A 22,500-nucleotide genomic window follows, 5' to 3' on the forward strand; every position below is an offset into this window, starting at 1 on the left:
TTTATTCAACGTTCAGACATCGCTGTAACCATAGAAACAGAGCTGGAGTCTAGAAACAATGTTGCTTGTAATTACCATGACAACAACAACAACTACTCAAGCAACAGGGGTTATTTACTACGGTTAACGTCGTGAAAAAACAAAACAACACGTACAATTTAGAATGATTCTGTAATATTATCGTTTTGTTTTGTTTACAGTGAACGTGCGCGTGCTAATTGATATCGCTAATGTTAAGGAAGCTTTTAAACACCTACACATTCGAAACGCACACCTAAACGCAGTAAATGTTCATCTGCATATCGGCGTCTGATTTTTCCAGCCAGATGACGACGTAATCAGATTTCCCGTACGCGACCTCTAACGCTCCACGCGATTACTGGTGATTAGATTTTTTTTTTTTTTTTTTTTTAAACTCTGATTACGTAAAGGTTTGGCTGGAGAATCAGTAGAAACACAACAGCCCACGTCCTGAAAAGGTTCGCCGGCTCCTTCGCTGGCACTGAGTGAGGGAGTGAGTGAGAGTGTGTGTGAGAGTGTGTGTGAGAGTGTGTGTGAGAGTGTGTGTGAGTGTGTCAGGGAAAGAGAAAGAGTGTGTAGGGGTGAGGGGGCGCAGAACAAGGAGGGGTGATGGAGGGGTCTTTCATGCGGACAGAAGGCACGGGTATCGAGTTCCACCTCCGGAACACACACACACACACACACACACACACACTCTTCCTTACTTGTCCTCTTCTTAAGAGTTCACCCTTGAGTCCTGTCATTTCTGCGCCCTTTTGTTCTTCTCCGTTTTCATGTTTATAAAACATTTTACGATACGATCTTGCGTTAATTAATTCGCGATCCACTTTTACGACGTAGCGACGGCATCTCCAGAAACTTTTACATCTGTTTTCTTTTTTAAAAAAAAAAAACCCAACAGTTTAAATTTTCCCTCTTGGTCCTTGTTAAATATTTTATAACCTGGATTAAATCCTGACTGAACTCTTTTACAGGGTTGTTACATGGGAGATTGTGCATCGTGAAAAAGTTCCCGAGGATCATGATGTCATCGTTGTTTTTTTTGTGTTTGTCGTAATTGTTCGGGGTTTTAAATAAAAAACAAAAAAAAACCTCATTGTCTGATTTCACGTTGTTATTACTGTCAAGTGTGAGAACATGGGGGTTATTATAGCACAGCTCCAGCTTTGTCTTTGTTCACATTTTTCCATATCCGAGAGAGAGAGAGAGAGAGAGAGAGAGAGAGAGAGAGAGAGAGAGAGAGAGAGAGTGTGAGAGTGTGAGAGAGAGAGAGAGAGAGTGTGAGAGAGAGTGTGAGAGAGAGGGAGAGAGAGAGAGTGTGTGAGAGAGAGAGTGTGAGAGAGAGAGAGAGAGACAGTGAGAGTGTGAGAGAGAGAGAGAGAGAGAGAGAGATAAAGCAGTCACTTGTGGGGGTGAAATGCTTAGAAATGGTTTGACCTCAGTTGACCTTCTGACCCTTTAACAGCCACACATCCTATTGAACAGCTAAAGGGAACCTCGGCTTTCACTGTAGCACCCTGGTGGGTCCAGATCAAAACACACACACACACACACACACACACACACACAACAATGAGTCCTAGTTAGCCAGGATAAGGGCTGGGTCCGGTACATTTCAGCAAGAAACTCTGCCAAGATCCACCCAGTCTCAAAAACAGCCAGTTTGACAGACATGGCAGATGACCAATCACACAGCTTATCTAACAGCCCACCAGAAACCATGAGAGAGAGAGAGAGAGAGAGAGAGATCGATATATGGACAGACAGAGACACACGGACAGCCAGCCAGCGATAGACAGATAGAGACAGACAGACACAGACAAATAGAGATAGATAGAGACAGACAGACACATGGACAGCCACATGGACAGACAGACACAGAGAATAGAGATAGAGACAGACAGACACATGGACAGCCACATGGACAGACAGACACAGAGAATAGAGATAGAGACAGACAGACACATGGACAGCCACATGGACAGACAGACACAGAGAATAGAGATAGAGACAGACAGACACATGGACAGCCACATGGACAGCCAGACACAGAGAATAGAGATAGAGACAGACAGACAGACAGACAGAGTTTAGCGTCTACCAGAAGTGCAAACAGTTCAAAATCCCTGTAGTTGAAGTTTCCCCCTAAAGCTCATAATTAAATACATATTCATGAACATTTTTTACATTATGCAGAATTTCATCCTTCGAATCCAAATCAATACGCATATTTCATTAGGATAATTATTATAAACAATTATTTAAAATGGCTTTTATTAGATTCTGAATATGCCTCGTATTAAATATGACAATTTTCGGTATTTTTTAAAATTGATGGATTTTCTGTAAGTTATAAGCTATCTTACGTTATTTAAAGTTCAAACAGGAGGTTACGGTTACCTCCTCCTCACTAAAGATGAAGTAACATTCCAGGTAAACGTTAGCTATTTGCTTACAGTGGGTTTTCGAGAGGTTTACTTACCTGGAGGGGAAAAAAAAACAACTTTAAAACAAACTCGCTACTCTACTTTAACCTACTTTAAACTGAAAAAACAAAACACAACACCACACAAAATAAATCCACTCAAACGCTCTCGCTTAGCTACAAGCTACCTCGGAAGGCTATTCCAAGCTAACACCGCTAATCAGAACATCCTCTTGACAAACGCCGGGTTTAAATTCTAGCCAAGTTTCCTCAGAGTTCACACAGGACAATATTACTAGCGAACCAGAAGCACTAACTGACAACATTCAGTACAAACTTCCAGCTAATTGCTAACAGATAACCCAACTTTAGCACCAGATTCCTTTAGCACATAAATTCCTTCAATAATTCCAATACAGCTCCCGGGAATTGGAGCGTTGTTGAAGGAAACAGGTAAAGACGGCGTATACACACACGCAAAAACAAACCTTTTAAACCTCAAAAGGATCACATGCACTGAGGAGGCAACGAGGGCATCTCTCTCTCTCACACACACACACACACACACACACACACACACACACACACACACACACCCTGTCATTAAACCCCAGCCGTATTTGCTAATCCACAAGTCCATTAGGACTCTCTACAGCCGACCCTCAGCCTCTTTAACGCTTTACTGCTTAACGAAGGACTCCGGCAGGAACTGCTGCTTTCACACTGCTGCTTTCTATTTCCACAGTCACGTTAACAACTGTCACGAAGCAGCTTTACGGAAACCTGGATGGAGCTTTAGGTCGTGAACGTGCAAGCCAGAGGCGAGACGAGACGACGGCGTCCCCCCCGAGACGACACGACGACGGCGTCCCCCCGAGACGACACGACGACGGCGTCCCCCCGAGACGACACGACACGACACGACAACGGCGTCCCCCCGAGACGACACGACACGACGACAGCGTCCCCCCGAGACGACACGACACGACGACAGCGTCCCCCCGAGACGACACGACACGACGACAGCGTCCCCCCGAGACGACACGACGACGGCGTCCCCCCCGAGATGACACGACGACGGCGTCCCCCCCCCCGAGACGACACGACGACGGCGTCCCCCCCGAGATGACACGACGACGGCGTCCCCCCCCCCGAGACGACACGACGACGGCGTCCCCCCCCCCGAGACGACACGACGACGGCGTCCCCCCCCGAGACGACACGACGACGGCGTCCCCCCCCCCGAGACGACGTTCCCCGAGACGAGACGACATCAGGAAGAATCTTTGACTCTTAGCTCCACGTTATCTTCATTATTCTTCATTCAGGGACACGTTTACACTCCCTCGTTCGTTCTCAGGATGTCTTTGCGTGGTCTCGAACCCTCTCTGACGATTTTACCCCGCGGGATTTCAGCGGTCTGTTTAAGAGGAATACTAATCCCACCGTACGAGATGAACCCGATGAAACATTCACCGTATCCCATCACTAGTGCGTGTTCTCCGTGTCGGATTATACAACGGAGAGCCTCTGGGTAAACGAAAGACAATAAATACGTCCGGTTCACGTCATCCACGAACACGTCGAGGAAAACAGGCTCGCGTAAAACCCGTTCCAGCGTTTACGTTTCGGCTCTACCGTATTCGCAGCTGGCGTGTAAGATTGGATTTTTTTCCGTCTGCAAAAATCAGAGCAGCGCTCAAACCGGTCATATGCTCGGACATCCGTAGGTCTGATCTGCGTTCCTGCGTTCCCTAATCCGGTTACCTTTACGTTTCCTCGCCATTGTTCCTGCTCGAACACCCCGCCTGGACCCGGGAACTAATCAACGAGAGGTTTAAACGGTTACGTAAGCGGAACGTTTCTCAATCCTGATCACAGAGTATACTTCTCTCACACATTCGCATGCTGAAACACTTGACCGAGCTCGCGGGCTAATAAATAACCTTTCATCTGTGTGTCAGTGTGCAGTGTAAGGGTTCTTAGAACCTTCTTCTGGTCCAGAACCATTTTTCATTGTGCAGGGTTCTTGAGTCGAGCTATATGGATCTTAGGAGATGAAAGAAGTTATTTAAGATTCATTATAGGTTCTTCAGGGTGTGTGTGTATATATATATATATATCATCCCTTAACAGGTTAAACTGAACCCTATGAGGTTCTTTGTGGGACTGGAAAAGGTTCTTCTGACATCACTTTTAAGAACCTTACTCATTAACTAAAAGGTTCCTTAAAGCATTAACTAAGGGTTTTTTTTTTTAAAAAAAAGAGAGCTTATGATAACATGGTTCTTTGTGGCACTGCTGTGAAGAACCATTTCTGGGTTCTTCAACGCACTATGTACTGGTGGTTCTCGAAAGAACTTGAGCGTAAAAGGTTCTCCGTGCAACTTAAAAGGGTTCTCCTATGGCATCAGGCTGAAAACCCCCTTCTTTGGTTCTAATTGGAACCTTTATTATTATTATTATTATTATTATTATTATTAAGAGTGTAGTGTTATAAAGAACTGTAAATATACAGGACAGATTTTGTTCCGGGGTCACGAGCATGCCTCTGTGCTCCATCATCAAGATCTGACAACAAAAACAAACAAACAAAAAAAACGACTCTTTGCGCTCCTGATCAAGAAAACTTGAACAGATGCATGTTTTGGTAAACGATACAGCTTGCCAACCCTCTGCTCCTGGAGAACCCATGATCCTGCCCGGTCCTCCACTACACCTGCTCCAGCTGTGTTAATGAGCTCATCGGTAAGTCATTAGTGCCTCAGGTGTGTTCAGGGCACGCGCAGCACAGCGGGTTCTCCAGCACCAAACCCCAAACCTGTACTTCACACCATGTCCTCACTTCAAAAGGACATCTTCTGCACCATTCCTGTGAACCTGTTCACACCACTGCCCCTCAGGAACCTGTAAAGCAGAACTCTAAACGCTCATGCACCTCACCAGGTACCAGACACCTGATCAACAGGGAGAACACACGCTCCTTTCATGGAGAAGCCCCAGGGACAAGCAGGAGTCCTGTTTGGTTCCTTCATACCTGTGAGAGTGAAGGTGCGAAACACGGCACACGATACAAGTTACAGCACGTGCGCTCCAACAGTTCCATCAAAGAATAGGAGGTAAACAGGTGAGAGGTGTGAGTTACTGCTGCCGGTGTGGCACAGGTTCGGGACGAGTTCAGAATCCAAACCTGCGCATGTCGGAGAAGCTCAGGAGATGAAGGAGAAAAGAGAGAGAGAGAGAAACAAACCCTGCTTTCTCACCTGAGAACTGCGGGGAAGTGTGAACGAAAGCGGCCAGGCAGGTGAACCCGAGCAGGAGCGCGCACTGAAGGGCCACATCCGGGAGGAACATCCTTGGAGCGGCGCGGATCTCGAAGCTCTGAGCGCAGCATCGGGGGCTTCAGGGCGGAAAGCTGCCGAGCAGCGTGTGCGTGTGTGTGTGGGGAGATGGAGAGTGCTTCTTCAAGGTCCTAAACTCCGCAAAGTATCCCACTACAAAATTCCAATTACTACTCGTGCAGTGGGTGGAGTCAAACCGGATTAAGCTCCTCCTACCTGGGCGGAGTGGCGGATTGAACTCGGTCGTCCCAATTCGCCTTCTGTCCGTCCTAAACGGTACCCAAATGTAGAATGAGCTGAACTAGCGGGGTCTGAAATCGCTCTTCATTCCCTCGTTCACGATTCCCTCGTTCACGATTCGCTACACAGCGAAAGACGTTGGAGTCCACTGTACAGGGAAGAAGCGAATGAAAGCGAGCAAGCGAATTCGGACGCATGCTAAATAAAGAGAATAAAAACACCTGCTTGTCTTGTTGATTTACTATTAGGCTATTATTTTTTATATTTTTATATTTATATAAATAAAAAAAAGAGGAGAGAATAAAAACACTACTGCCTGTCTCGTTTATTTTATTTGTTTATTTTAAAGAAGTAGAAAATAATTATTTTTTCTGGGTTTCGTTTTCGAGGGGTTTCCTGTCAGACCCCTGAGGTGAACCTGGCGTAGAATCGACTCCGTCTGGCTAGTTTTGATTTTTGGCGAAACTTCTTTTTCCTGAGGAGAAGAAAACAGGCGGATTTCAGAAAGAGCGACAACTTGAAGGCGTGCTTTGTGAGCTCGAAGATGCCATCTATATGTAAGACGACATTAGACACTATACATCCAGCTGTTCACTAAATAACTGAGAAACAAAGCTCTCGTTCTATTTTAGGAGCTAACATCTCCTCGCTCTTATGTGTAAGGTCACTGATATTTTTTCCCCTCATATTAAACTCCACTATAACACATTTAATAACGTGTTGGAAGCTTACTTGTTGTGTTCAAAACAGAAAGCATAATAACCAGATAGCTAGAAAAATTTACAGTGGGTGCACTAATTTCCTCGGGTAGCTTCACCAGGCAGCACCATGTTATTTATTCATTTTTATTTATTTTTTATAGTCTATTGCCGAGTAAACAGCCATTTGAGCTCAGTGTAGTTAGCATAATCTTGTATTACTAGCAAAACTACATGATAAACATGTAAATATTAGACTCGTGCGACACCTTTTGGACAACTTGCATTATTGCACTCTTAATGTTTTCCAAATAATAATAATAATAATAATAAAGATATAACGTGGATAGATTTATGATATATTCATACATCCAGAGTAAATACATGTTTGTGTCACTTTATAAAATATTACTCCATTTAATTTGGGTGATTTTCAATCATCAAAAGTGCGTAAAGATCCGTGAGAGAGAGAGAGAAAAACCCCGCAACGCTTTTCTTCAGAACGCAGTTTGTCCTTTTGCAGCTTCCGTACTCGACACGTCATCAAACATGGCGGCGCGCACACAGAGGGCAGGCACGCTGATACGATTATTAGGAAATGTGCGATTTCAGAATGAACGTACGTCATTTAAAGCGTTATTTCCTTATCAGAAAGTGTCAAATATAGTGAATAATAGTGCTTTTATTCATTTAAATATATATAGCTTTTATTACGTATGCACGTTCTATAGGAGGAAAAGCAGAGTAGAGCCAACATGGCTGGATAATACTGCATGCTCTACTCCAGAATTATTGGCACCCTTCATACACACGTTGCGTGAGATTCTGAGCTTAAACACACAAGATGTGTGTCATTTAAAAAATATATATATTTATTCTGTATTTATTTATGTATGCAGCATCATACTTAGATCGTATTTATTCACATTTAGAATATTATATTAGCAATCTTGTATTTTAAACACATTCTATTTTTCCATAACATTGTGTGTACAATATTTCATATATTTAATTTACAAATACATCTTTTTTTAAAGATCATATTTATATTTCTAACACGTTCCTAATGAAATCAGATTGAAACAGCTGTAAATATGTAAATGAACATGACCTAGGCAATCAAGCTTACTAAGTGTAATTCACTTTGCCTTTAAAGGAAGCATCACACAAGTGATTCTGTGATACTGAATCACACACAAGTGATTCAGTGATACGGAATTACACACAAGTGATTCTGTGATACTGAATCACACACAAGTGATTCAGTGATACGGAATTACACACAAGTGATTCTGCGACACACAAGTGATTCTGTGATACTGAATCACACACAAGTGATTCAGTGATACGGAATTACACACAAGTGATTCTGTGACACACAAGTGATTCTGTGATACTGAATCACACACAAGTGATTCAGTGATACGGAATTACACACAAGTGATTCAGTGATACTGAATTACACACAAGTGATTCAGTATCACTGAATTACACACAAGTGATTCAGTATCACTGAATTACACACAAGTGATTCAGTGATACTGAATTACACACAAGTGATTCTGTGATACTGTGATACTGAATTACACACAAGTGATTCAGTGATACTGTGATAATGAATCACATACAAGTGATTCAGTGATACGGAATTACACACAAGTGATTCAGTATCACTGAATTACACACAAGTGATCCAGTGATACTGTGATACTGAATCACATACAAGTGATTCGGTGATACTGAATTACACTGCACGTCTCGGCCCAAATCTGTGCTCGTTTTGAAAAATCGCACGCTCCTGCGAGTTGGTTTTGCGTTGATTTCTGCGATGGGGAAATCCTGGAGCGACTGAATGAAGTATATTGTACACTATCGTTGCGTGCTAATCATCTGTTTGTTCTTTTCCTAAAGGTATGTTTTCGGTGTTCTCGGTGCGGTTACGGGCTGCGGGTCCGAGTGACGAGCCGCCCAAATTCACTCCTCCAGCCAAACCGGTGATTGTGGATAAATCGAAGCCTGAAGAAGCGGTGCGACGGTGAGAAAGTTCCTCCGGAGAGAGAAATCGTCTGCTCAGAAATGTTGCGACTTTCAAAACAATTAAATTATATATATATATATATATATATATATATATATATATATATATATATATATCTCCACTTTATATCTTAGTTAATTTTATTTGCAGTGTAAGTTGTGTTTTTAACAGTGTGTTTTTTTCCCTGTATTTTTAAGTACTTCGGTTTAAAAGACATCACTTAAGGAGCTATCGTACCGTCTCTACAGTAAAGTGCGATCGGTTAATTGTTGCGTTATCGCATCCAGCGCTTTCGGTCACCGAGAGGCTGGAGGCGTGTAGTCCGATTCACAGTTAGTTTCTTAGACGTCGCCTCCGTGATAAAACCCAGCCCGTGTTTCCACGCAGGTTTATCAGTCCCGAGTTCATCCCCCCTCGCCAGCGCACAAACCCGCTCAAATTCTACCTGGAGCGCAAAGACATGCTCCAGAGACGCAACGTGCTGAACATTCCCGAGTTCTACGTGGGTAAGAAGCGTTTCAGTGGAGCATTTCTGAACTGCTTGATGAACGGTGTGTCTGATCGCGACCTGCTCTGTCTTCAGGAAGCGTTTTGTCCGTCACCACGACAGACCCGCACGCCGCCAACAACACCAACCGCTTCGTGGGAATCTGCACCCAGCGCTCGGGTAAAGGACTCGGCGCCACCTTCATCCTCAGGAACATCATCGACGGACAAGGTGAGCTCCTCGACAGAGGGTGAAGATGCACGTCGAGTGTGGCTTTGTTTTCTTTCCTTCTCCGGTCACCAGGTTAGAGTTTCACATTCTGCCGAGACGCAGCGCCGCACTGGCAATCCAGCAAACGTTTATTTATTTCATTCTGCAAAAGTTCATTTGCTAACCTGTGATATGAAATTGTTCTCCAATACTCTTGGTAGATCATCCAAGATGACGTTAAAAGCTGCCTCTTCGGGGCCGTGATTGGCTGTTGGTCTTGGCAGTATGTCGTATGAGTGTGTGATGTGTGTGTGTGTAGGAGTGGAGATCTGCTACGAGCTATACAATCCTCGTGTTAAGCGCATCGAAGTGCTGAAGTTAGAGAAGAGACTGGACAATAACCTGATGTACCTGAGGGACGCTCTGCCCGAGTACAGCACCTTCGACTTCGACATGAAGCCCGTTCACCTCTCGCCCACGCAGGACGTCCCCGTCAACGAGGTGCGCATGAGACGGGTCACGGCACCGTTTAACTCTGTTGTTCTTTCTCTGAGTTTACACTCCTCTCTCTCTCCCTCTCTCTCTCTCTGCAGCTGAAGGTGAGGATGAAGCCGCGTCCGTGGTCGAAGCGCTGGGAGCGTCCCAAGTTCAACATCCAGGGTATACGCTTTGACCTGTGCCTGACCCCGGAGCAGATGGAGCACGCTCAGAAGTGGGCGGAGCCGTGGAGGAAGTATGACATGCTGAAGGAGTACGACACTTCCTCACTGGAGGAGAAGATCTACCAGGAAGTGCAGGCGGAGCTTAGAAAGTGAACGATGCGTAGATGTGTATAAAGTGGACAATCCTAACATGGACTCGTGCAGCGCGGGCTTCGTGCTTCATTAAGCTGTGTTTGTTTGTATGTTTGTTTGTTTGTTTGTCTGTAAAGTGATAATAATAAAAATGGTTCAGTTGTAGCCTTTTGTAGATTTGTTGCTGCAGACGTTCCCATAATGCACTGGGCTTTCAGAAAAATCACAAAACAGATATTATCGTGAACAAGATGTGAAAGCGAAGCTTGCTGTGTTTAATATTAATCAGTTGGGAAAAATGTGTTTTTCGTGAAAATACGTTAACGCTTCTGTAAAGCTGACCTACAGGAAGCTCAGCTCACGACTATGAACAGTCTCTGCGCCAAGTCGCATTCGTTCTCAGCGCACGGTTTGGTCTCGCCCGGGTAGGGGGCGTGGCTTAAAGTTTGACAGTGGAATTTAAAAAGAAATAAAAAAGTTATTGAATTGGTTATATAAACTACTTCCCTTTCGTTTTATGTCCTTTTCTAAATACTGCAATTTTTGCGAAACTTTCAGTGTTAATCTTATCTTTCTTGCTACGTTCGCATCAAATTAGTAAAACGTCAGGTGCTGATCGAGTTCCTTTAAGGCTGAGACGACTCTTTTTTTAAAAATAAAAACACAGGAAAACATAACGTGGCCCTGAACTCCAACGCAACCCTAGTTCATGCTTTTTCCAGACATGTGATTCTAGTCCCAAGTTTCTGAACTCTGCACAAATGTGCATCTGCTCTGGTTGATCATTCCTGATCTGACTGATTTGACCGAGTGGGATATAAAACCTGTGGTTTCACAGTGATGTTTGTTGGTAAATCAGACCTCTTCACTGGACGGCTCTGATCTTTCAGATAGCGTGATTCCTGCGTTGCAGTTCCAGACTCTGACCACAGGGGGCAGCAAACGCTCTTTTAAAATCTCAGTTACTAAATCACTACTTAATTACACCATTTACATTTACCCCCTCCAAAGAAAATATTAAATATGCTCGTCTGATTTAATCCCACCAGTGAGCTTTTCAGGTTTTTAGTTGCCCGGGACAAATCCTCTTCTCTTTCTGAACAATACACTTAGACCAGTGGGTGAGTAAACTTCTATGTATGTATTTATTTATTTATTTATCTGGGAACCACTTTAATCTGTATACATAGTCTTATATTTGAATATGAGGAACTATAGGTAGCCTACATTTGTACCATCATAATTGAATTATTAGAGCGTTTTAATTCTGAAGTATTGTAGGTAAATTTTTTTTAAATTTCTCGGGTTTAGATTTGTAAATGAACAGTGTGGTGTAAATTTAAACGCGTTCAATTCTCATGACTAAATAATGACTATAATACCTAGATCCACTGTAGTTTGTAGTAATGCAGCTAAGAGCAGAGTGTGGAGATCAGGCGGTGAGAGAGCCGGACAGACGAAAGGACTAAAGCGCTGCTGCATCGATCTCTTTAGAGCTCAGACAAAGGCACTGCGCCACTCTCACCATGCAGAGTAGAACGGCATTGTGGGTAATGTAGGAACTAAAATGCAGAATTGAAGCTCTTATGTTAATTCATTAATTAATGCAGGGTGGATTTTCCCCTTTAATGATTTATATATAGTCTATTTATATTTATTCTTAAATATTTTAGAGATCCGGTTTAAATGAAAAGAAATCAACCTTCTGGAGTCATGCATCGTAGGAGGATTTCGGACCAGAGTTCTCTGCGCTTTTGGACGTGTGGCACGCGGTAGAAACGCGAGGGCGCCCGCGTACGTCGACCCACATTGGCGGACAGATGTGCGCGCGCGCGCTATAGAAAATCCCCGCCCCGGCGCGTCGTTTCCGTGACGTCACCCGTCTCACGGACGGCTCGAGCGCTCCGTCCGTCGCTGCGTTTAATAAGCAAGAGCTCCTCCGCAACCTGGATACACACACACACACACACAGAAAGAGAAAGAGAGAGAAAGAAAAACATCCACCCGGTCAGGAACGGAGTCCGGAGTCCTCGCGACGTGCATGGTAAGCAACCGGACCGTTAAGAAGGTGCACGCGCGTCCGATCGATCATGAAGCCGTGCATCAGAAACCGTGTTTACTGTAACGAGAAGAGTGAAGTGATGTAAGCCGGATCCGCCTTCCTGCGGAGTTCAGATTAACACACGAGCGGATCCGGATCAGGTGTGTGTTTGAGTTCGGATCAGCGACGGGCTGATGTTTGCACATCTGTAGGAATAATCACATAAACCGGGTTTGGAGCAACATTAAAGCCTACAGAGAAACAGAACAGAAGAAGGCTTCTTAAAACAACACCAGCACTGAGTGAGGTTTTCTAGATCTCCATCATGATGAACACATCTCTCAGAAATAAAGGTAACAAACCCTACTGGTGACACGTGACCACCTGCTCTAGATTTTCAGCAGGTACTAACACTCAGAAATAAAGGTACTTCTCCTCGGTGTTCAGGTGCTACTGTACCATAAAAGTATACACCTTTATTTATTTATTTATTTATTTATTTTTTAACCTTTAGTCCACGGTATATCTATATTTGACATCTTTTATAGTCTACCTTTAGCATGTTCGAGGTCGAGTCAGATGAGAAGGTGAGGAGGTGTGTGGCTGTACACTCAACCGGGAACAAAAACATCTTTCTAAAGGAATCTGGACAAGCACTGGAGCGCTTGCGTCAAAGGAAATGGAGGTTACGTAGAAAAACGGGACATTTTTGTGAGGCGTATCTGCAATAAACAGTGCGTGAACGACGGACACGTGAAAATAGTTTAGCTTTAAAAATAACAACACAACTGGACCATAAGGACCTTAAAGTTCTAGAACATGCACAGTCCGTAGGTAAAATACACAGTAACGGTACCACACCGCCGACTAGGAAAAGTACACTTTGGTACTGATTACGTCCGAGAGTGCAGTGTGAGCGTTTGAAGGATGTAATGAAATTAGCAGATGAACTGATGTAGCTAACACTTAACACCGTCATGAACAGCTACATCTACGGAGAGGAAAGGAGGACATAACGTGGACGTCGTTAGAAATAAAGGTACCCCGATTGTACCTTTTGATCCCGTCAACGGTACTAGCTTTTAGAGTAAAGTCTAAAAGGTCTTCAGTCATTCATTCATTAAGGTCAAATCATGTACCTACATACCGTCCGTATTATAGGTACAACCAGTTTGGTACCTTCTAGCTTCTCTGAGACTGTACCTGATGAAGCTCGAGAGCAGGTTGTCACGTGCCTGTTGTTATAAAGCGATCACTCAGAGGGTATCGATTCTTTCTCTAAATGCATTTAGGTTGGAACCAAAGGTAAGATCACTAGAAGAAGAAGAAGATCTAATAATGAGTGAGACAGACATGAGCACCAACTGTCCAGATGATGGACGTCCATGAACGTCCATTCCTGGCCAGATTGGTCTGAATTAAATCAGCCTATAAAAAGCCGTTGTTAATGACCCGTGTGACTTGATTTTCTTTGGATCTAATTCACGAATGATGGAAATCTCACATACGGTGAGATTGACAAACGGTGTTAGGTGTTTGTGATGGTGAAGCAGGAGCTCGTTCTGATGACGAAGCTCTGTGTTTACCGCTCTACGTCGCTGTTCTTCACCTGTTGCGACGAGCTGTGGGTAGCGGACAAAAGAATAAGGTTACCGAAAAGCAGTTCGTCCACAGCGTTGGTAGACTTACTCTCCATGAAAGAGTGAGGAGCTTGACAATCTGGGAGAACCTCAGAGTAGATCCACTGCTCCTCTTAATTGATACGTAGATACGGTGGTGTGGATGCTTCTCGGTTGGAGCTGTATCAGGAACATCCAATTGGACGGGGATCATGGGGCAGATCCAAGACCAATTGGCTTGGGAACACCCCCTGTTTTTGTGGAAAGAGAAGTCTGGAATCATCGAGGGAAAACGTATCAAGGTCTCACGAACATCTCATGGGGCAGATCCAAGACCAATTAGCTTGGGAACACCCCCCTGTTTTTGGGGAAAGAGAAATCTGGAATCACCGAGGAAAACGAATCAGCGTCTCACGGACATCTCGAAGGCATCCTTTAAACACTGTAACACTCACGGAGTTAGGTGTCCACTTTACCTGAACACCACACCGTGACCTACATGGTCTTGTTTGTAATCACATCACCAAACGGGTTCTGCAGGTGAAAGCACCACGTCCTGCAACCGAATCCTCTCACAGCTCTTATTATTTACTGAAACGTGAGACCGCACGTTAGGAATGCTCTGTTCTTCGCTCAGATTGCCATCCAGGCGCCTTTGCACACCTCTGTAATTCGAAACAGGCCGGTGAACTCTGAATAACGTTGACAAAGACGAATAGATCGTCCTGGTTTCTATAGCCGAGACGCCTCGGAAACACTCCGCTGTGAAAACAATGCAAGTCACAATACTATGTTAATGTTTCTCAGTATGGCAGAACCCTCGGGAGTTTGGGTGCAAAGTGTATTTATGGTGTAATTACACAAACTCATACTCATACAATCTAAGAGGCTTATCGTGATCGTCTTTCAGACTGGCATGTGTAAGTTCAACAATCACTTCACACTGACTCAACAGCTAGATGCCGGCTACTTACACTGTTAGCTTCAGTGATTAGCTAGCTTATACTTACACATTTCAGTTGCCAAGCAACAGTGCTTCCACAATTCTCAGTACTTGAATGGTGTTTTGTATTCAATTAACTTTAATGTTATTCAAACAAACCTATATATTTCAGTCTTGAATACAATTCTGCTAATGTTAATGAGGGACAATTATGACCTTCCATTCACATCAACCTCCGAGTCAGAGTTTTGGGTCATCAACCTCCGAGTCAGAGTTTTGGGTCATCGACCTCGGAGTCAGAGTTTTGGGTCATCAACCTCCGAGTCAGAGTTTTGGGTCGTCAACCTCCAAGTCAGAGTTTTGGGTCATCAACCTCCGGAGTCAGAGTTTTTGGTCATCAACCTCCGGAGTCAGAGTTTTGGGTCATAAACCTCCGGAGTCAGAGTTTTGGGTCATCAACCTCCGAGTCAGAGTTTTGGGTCATCAACCTCCGGAGTCAGAGTTTTGGGTCATCAACCTCCGAGTCAGAGTTTTGGGTCATCAACCTTCGGAGTCAGAGTTTTGGGTCATCAACCTCCGAGTCAGAGTTTTGGGTCATCAACCTCCGGAGTCAGAGTTTTGGGTCATAAACCTCTGAGTCAAGCTTTCTGACTTCTCAAAAATATTCAAGCGAGGCCACCGCTTTCAACATGGCTGCCACCACGAGCATGCCGTCCAATAAAACAAACGAGGCGACGAAACCGTACAATAACTGTAAAATCGCGCCATTGTGGTTCGCATTTCCGTTCATGACTAAGAAATTGTACTACCTGATTCAGTTCTGTTAAAGATTAAGAAGAGGCGCGGCTTGATGTAAATGCTAGCTATGTAAATGCTTTAGAGCGCTGCAATTTTTTTAACCTCGCGAACAAAACGCTGATGCATGAACGGGCAATTTGATGAGAAATTCTCTCACGTAAAGTGAAGACGATCAAGGTCTCAGATTTATGCTTAGACACATGGGTCTGCCAAATATTGAAAAAAAAAATTGCTGTCTTAAACCTCTTTACATTTAGACAGATAGAATATTGACTGACCAGGTGGTGTCGAATAAATAAAGAGTTGTAGTGTAATATATTTAATGACTAAATGAACACTTCAGCCGGTTGGATGTGGGTGTAGATGGCGCTAAAGAATAGGAACGTGACTGGGCATCATTGGAACTGAAGCAGTCGTTGAAGAAGCAGCCATCTATTCCTATGGCCGTGTGAACGGACAGGTGTGTGTGTGTGTGTGTGTGTGTGTGCGGACAGGTGAATTGGGCTGACGAGCCTTTCCTCTTTGCTTAACAGCACTGCTGCCTGCTTTTCTCACGCTGCTGGTTGCCATCATCACATATTGAATAATTACACTATCTTGCTGGAAAGAACAGCTGCTGCTGTATATATGTGTGTGTGTGTATGTGTGTGTGTGTGTGTGTGTGTGTGTGTGTGGGAGGGGTGTTTGTGTGATCAGCTGTTTGCAGAGACATGCCAAATGCACTCGCACCTGAGCTACTCTACAGCACCGAACTGTTTGTGAACGAATGGTGCTCTAGAACCGAATGGTCTCTATGTTCTAGAACGGTCCCTGTGTTCAAGAAGAGTCTCTGTGCTCTAGAACCGAATGGCCTCCATGTTCTAGAACGGTCCCTGTGTTCAAGAAGAGCCTCTGTGCTCTAGAACCGAATGGTCTCTATGTTCTAGAACGGTCTCTGTGTTCAAGAAGAGCTTCTGTGCTCTAGAACCGAATGGTCTCTATGTTCTAGAACGGTCCCTGTGTTCAAGAAGAGTCTCTGTGCTCTAGAACCGAATAGTCTAGGACCGATCGTCTCAGCCGTTTTGTGATAACAGAGCAGTAGTGCAGTTAAACACAGCAGGGTGCATCACCGTGGTTCTCCATTAACGTCCTGATACCCAGCGGGGAAGAGAGCGAGGATAAACAACACGAGGAGCTGAAATTATGCGTACATTAGTGCAGAATATAAGGGGGTGGGGTGGGGCGCTCTAAATAGTACACATTTAATCAACGAGAGTTCTCTGCTGGCACTATACTATACTATATTATATTATACTATACTACACTATACTATATTATATTATACTATACTACACTATACTATATTACACTATACTATACTATATTACACTATACTATACTACACTATACTATATTACACTATACTATACTACACTATATTATATTACACTATACTATACTATATTATATTACACTATACTATACTACACTATACTATATTACACTATACTATACTACACTATATTATATTACACTATACTATACTACACTATACTATATTACACTATACTATACTACACTATATTATATTACACTATACTATACTACACTATATTATATTACACTATACTATACTATATTATATTACACTATACTATACTACACTATACTATATTACACTATACTATACTACACTATATTATATTACACTATACTATACTACACTATACTATATTATATTACTCTATACTATACTATATTACACTATACTATACTACACTATATTATATTACACTATACTATACTACACTATATTACACTATACTATACTATACTATATTATATTACACTATACTATACTACACTATATTATATTACACTATACTATACTATACTATATTATATTACACTATACTATACTACACTATATTATATTACACTATACTATACTATATTACACTATACTACACTATATTATATTACACTATACTATACTATATTACACTATACTACACTATATTATATTACACTATACTACACTATATTATATTACACTATACTATACTACACTATATTATATTACACTATACTATACTATATTACACTATACTACACTATATTATATTACACTATACTACACTATATTATATTACACTATACTATACTACACTATATTATATTACACTATACTACACTATATTATATTACACTATACTATACTATATTACACTATACTACACTATATTATATTACACTATACTATACTATATTACACTATACTACACTATATTATATTACACTATACTACACTATATTATATTACACTATACTATACTATATTATATTACACTATACTATACTACACTATATTATATTACACTATACTATACTATATTACACTATACTACACTATATTATATTACACTATACTATACTATATTACACTATACTACACTATATTATATTACACTATACTACACTATATTATATTACACTATACTATACTACACTATATTATATTACACTATACTATACTATATTACACTATACTACACTATATTATATTACACTATACTATACTACACTATATTATATTACACTATACTACACTATATTATATTACACTATACTACACTATATTATATTACACTATACTATACTACACTATATTATATTACACTATACTACACTATATTATATTACACTATACTATACTATATTACACTATACTACACTATATTATATTACACTATACTACACTATATTATATTACACTATACTACACTATATTATATTACACTATACTATACTACACTATATTATATTACACTATACTACACTATATTATATTACACTATACTATACTACACTATATTATATTACACTATACTACACTATATTATATTACACTATACTACACTATATTATATTACACTATACTATACTACACTATATTATATTACACTATACTATTCTACACTATATTATATTACACTATACTATACTACACTATATTATATTACACTATACTATACTACACTATATTATATTACACTATACTATACTACACTATATTATATTACACTATACTATTCTACACTATATTATATTACACTATACTATACTACACTATATTATATTACACTATACTATATTATATTACACTATACTATACTACACTATATTATATTACACTATACTATACTACACTATATTATATTACACTATACTATACTACACTATATTATATTACACTATACTATATTATATTACACTATACTACACTATATTATATTACACTATACTATACTACACTATATTATATTACACTATACTATTCTACACTATATTATATTACACTATACTATACTACACTATACTATACTACACTATATTATATTACACTATACTATACTATACTATATTATATTACACTATACTATACTACACTATATTATATTACACTATACTATACTACACTATACTATACTACACTATATTATATTACACTATACTATACTATACTATATTATATTACACTATACTATACTACACTATACTATATTATATTACACTATACTATACTACACTATACTATATTATATTACACTATACTATACTACACTATATTATATTACACTATACTATACTACACTATACTATATTATATTACACTATACTATACTACACTATATTATATTACACTATACTATACTACACTATATTATATTACACTATACTATACTACACTATATTATATTACACTATACTATACTATATTATATTACACTATACTATACTACACTATACTATATTATATTACACTATACTATACTACACTATATTATATTACACTATACTATACTACACTATACTATATTATATTACACTATACTATACTACACTATATTATATTACACTATACTATACTACACTATATTATATTACACTATACTACACTATATTATATTACACTATACTACACTATATTATATTACACTATACTATACTACACTATATTATATTACACTATACTATACTACACTATATTACACTATATTACATGACACTGTACTACACTAAACTATAATACTCTATACTCTAATACACCACAGTACCTCACACAGTACTGTAGTGGTGTAGTATACAACACAGTAATGTGTATAGTGAAGTATACAGTAGTACAGTGTACTATACTACACTCCAATATGATATACTATACTACATTAAACTCTACTGTACCACAATGTACTACAGGGTGTCCCAAAAGTCCTCGTACTTAGGGGAAAATAACCTGTCTTCCAAAATGATATATTTATATTATATATATATATATATATATATATATATATATATATATATATATATATATATATATATATATATATATATATAAATACGTTTTTCCAGACAGCCTTTAAGAATGCCTTTGATGACAGGAGAACATATTGAACTCATTCTCTAGCTGTTGCAAGGTTGCGATCGGCATGCCATTACACGCATTACACCAGATGTGTTAAGACGAGTTCGTTACGAGTGGGAGAGACGACGCCGTGCGTGTTTACAAAGAAATAATGCATTCTACTACTCTATACTATACTAAAACATTATATCTACAAAGGGATTAACATGCCTGTACTGTTGCTTATCTCAGAGCCACTCTGTGTGTGTGTGTGTGTGAGAGAGAGAGAGAGAGAGAGAGATATTAATAGCAGGAGCCTATACAATGGGTCATGTATGAGCGATCAGTGTGGAGACGTAACCTAGAAAGACGGTGTATATGGTACAGGCACTGTAAAAGTCCATCCTAGAGGACATGGGTTGCCCTAAATACTTACAGTGCTGTGTGTGTGTGTGTGTGTGTGTGTGTGTGTGTGTGTGTGAGAGAGAGAGAGAGACTCTTGCTTTTACACTCTTCCCTCATGCTCTTGCATTGTTCCCTTCACATGTGCAGAGATTTACTCCACCTGAGAGTCTAGTAAGCCTGAAGAGTGAAGGGCGAACAAGAACAAAGACACTTCTGAAGGAACTGAGCCTGATACTTTAAATGCGCTGACTGATAAGGGACGAGAGAGAGAGAGAGAGAGAGAGAGAGAGAGAGAGAGAGAGAGGAGAAAGTGTTTAACCTCCAGCTTTCAGATAAACGTGTGTGTAAACTGTGTATAACCCTGTCTGGGTAGACATCCCAGTCTGGTGTGTGTGTGCGTGTGTGTGTGTGTGTGTGTGTGTGTGCACTTTTACTAAATAGTTCAGGACTGAGCCCGAGCCTGTGTGTTTCCTGTGTGAACAGAGGACTCCTTCTTCCCTCAGTGCAAAGCATGCTGGGTAATGCTCTCGGATAAGACACACACTCTGTTAGCGGAGGAAGCGGTACTGAATGCTGATTGGTCAGTGCTGCATGCAGGTGTCTATCAAACTGCAGTCAAAGAGTGTGTTTGTTCCAGTGTGTGTGTGTGTGTGTGTGTGTGTGTGTGTGAGGTCGAAACACAATCCGGTGCATTGTTTTTATCATGGAATTGACGTGTTTATCCATGAAACGAAGCCCGCGACCACGCCGGCTCTTTGCGGATCAGACCGAAGACGCCCCGTTAAAAGATTTAGTATTTAAATATTAATGAGTGTGTAACGTTAAAGTGCTACACACAGAGTGAACATTATTAGCTTTAATCATATACGCTTAGCATGTACCCCCCCCCCCCAAAATATATAAACCATTCAGTCTGTAAAAATAAATATATAGTTAAAAGTATAGATTCGAATTCTGTCAATCCAATCAAACCAACCAGCTACAAATCCATCCATCGCTCTTTACCCATCCATCCATCCATCCATCCCTCTTTACCCATCCATCCATCCATCCATCCATCCCTCTTTACCCATCCATCCATCCATCCATCCATCACTCTTTACCCATCCATCCATCCATCCCTCTTTACCCATCCATCCATCCATCCATCCATCCCTCTTTACCCATCCATCCATCCATCCATCCATCCATCACTCTTTACCCATCCATCCATCCATCGCTCTTTACCCATCCATCCATCCATCCCTCTTTACCCATCCATCCATCCATCCATCCATCCATCACTCTTTACCCATCCATCCATCCATCCCTCTTTACCCATCCATCCATCCATCCATCCCTCTTTACCCATCCATCCATCCATCCATCCCTCTTTACCCATCCATCCATCCATCCCTCTTTACCCATCCATCCATCCATCACTCTTTGCCCATCCATGGATCCATCAATCCATCCATCGCTCTTTACCCATCCGTCCATCCTTCCCTCTTTGTCCATCCATCCATCCGTCCCTCTTTACCCATCCATCCATCCATCACTCTTTACCCATCCATCCATCCATCCATCCCTCTTTACCCATCCATCCATCCATCCATCCATCACTCTTTACCCATCCATCCATCCATCCATCCCTCTTTACAAATCCATCCATCTATCCCTCTTTACCCATCCATCCATCCATCCATCCATCACTCTTTACCCATCCATCCATCCATCCCTCTTTACCCATCCATCCATCCATCCATCCATCACTCTTTACCCATCCATCCATCCATCCCTCTTTACCCATCCATCCATCCATCAATCCATCCATCGCTCTTTACCCATCCGTCCATCCTTCCCTCTTTGTCCATCCATCCATCCGTCCCTCTTTACCCATCCATCCATCCATCCATCCATCGCTCTTTACCCATCCATCCATCCATCCCTCTTTACCCATCCATCCATCCATCCATCCATCCATCACTCTTTACCCATCCATCCATCATCCATCGCTCTTTACCCATCCATCCATCATCCATCGCTCTTTACCCATCCATCCATCACTCTTTACCCATTC

General features: G+C 41.2%; 3 protein-coding genes and 1 long non-coding RNA gene across 7 annotated transcripts in view; 2 read left to right on the plus strand and 2 right to left on the minus strand.

The window, feature by feature from the left end:
• LOC128618985 (protein eva-1 homolog C) overlaps positions 1-6,002 on the minus strand; it is a 47,750-nt gene extending 41,748 nt beyond the window's left edge. Inside the window, exon 1 of one of the 2 annotated variants that reach the window (XM_053642749.1) lies at positions 5,710-6,002. In XM_053642749.1, coding sequence (XP_053498724.1) covers positions 5,710-5,800 — 91 coding nt within the window. In that variant the 5' untranslated portion in view covers positions 5,801-6,002. The remainder of the gene's footprint in view (positions 1-5,709) is intronic. The other variant, XM_053642760.1, reaches the window with a different exon arrangement.
• A 285-nt stretch (positions 6,003-6,287) lies between these two features.
• Positions 6,288-22,500, minus strand: part of LOC128619197 (uncharacterized) — a 24,666-nt gene continuing 8,453 nt past the window's right edge. For both annotated transcript variants that reach the window (XR_008387897.1, XR_008387898.1), the window contains 3 exons: positions 11,957-12,373; positions 11,637-11,816; positions 6,288-6,502 (listed from right to left, as the gene is read on the minus strand). This is a non-coding gene — a long non-coding RNA (uncharacterized LOC128619197). The remainder of the gene's footprint in view (positions 6,503-11,636; positions 11,817-11,956; positions 12,374-22,500) is intronic.
• On the plus strand, positions 7,246-10,419 carry mrpl19 (mitochondrial ribosomal protein L19). Its single transcript, XM_053642898.1, has 6 exons — positions 7,246-7,344; positions 8,637-8,760; positions 9,151-9,269; positions 9,347-9,481; positions 9,780-9,961; positions 10,054-10,419. Exons 1-6 carry the CDS (start codon positions 7,275-7,277, stop codon positions 10,273-10,275), a joined length of 852 nt encoding a protein of 283 aa, XP_053498873.1. The 5' UTR covers positions 7,246-7,274; the 3' UTR covers positions 10,276-10,419.
• Positions 12,209-22,500, plus strand: part of itsn2a (intersectin 2a) — a 36,691-nt gene continuing 26,399 nt past the window's right edge. The window contains exon 1 of one of the 2 annotated variants that reach the window (XM_053642269.1): positions 12,209-12,298. The gene's annotated coding sequence lies outside the window, so the exon portion shown is untranslated. Of the gene's footprint in view, positions 12,299-12,366; positions 12,649-22,500 lie in introns of those variants that run through there. The other variant, XM_053642276.1, reaches the window with a different exon arrangement.

This window comes from Ictalurus furcatus, chromosome 2 (genome assembly GCF_023375685.1).
Source record: "Ictalurus furcatus strain D&B chromosome 2, Billie_1.0, whole genome shotgun sequence".
Lineage (NCBI taxonomy): Eukaryota > Metazoa > Chordata > Actinopteri > Siluriformes > Ictaluridae > Ictalurus > Ictalurus furcatus.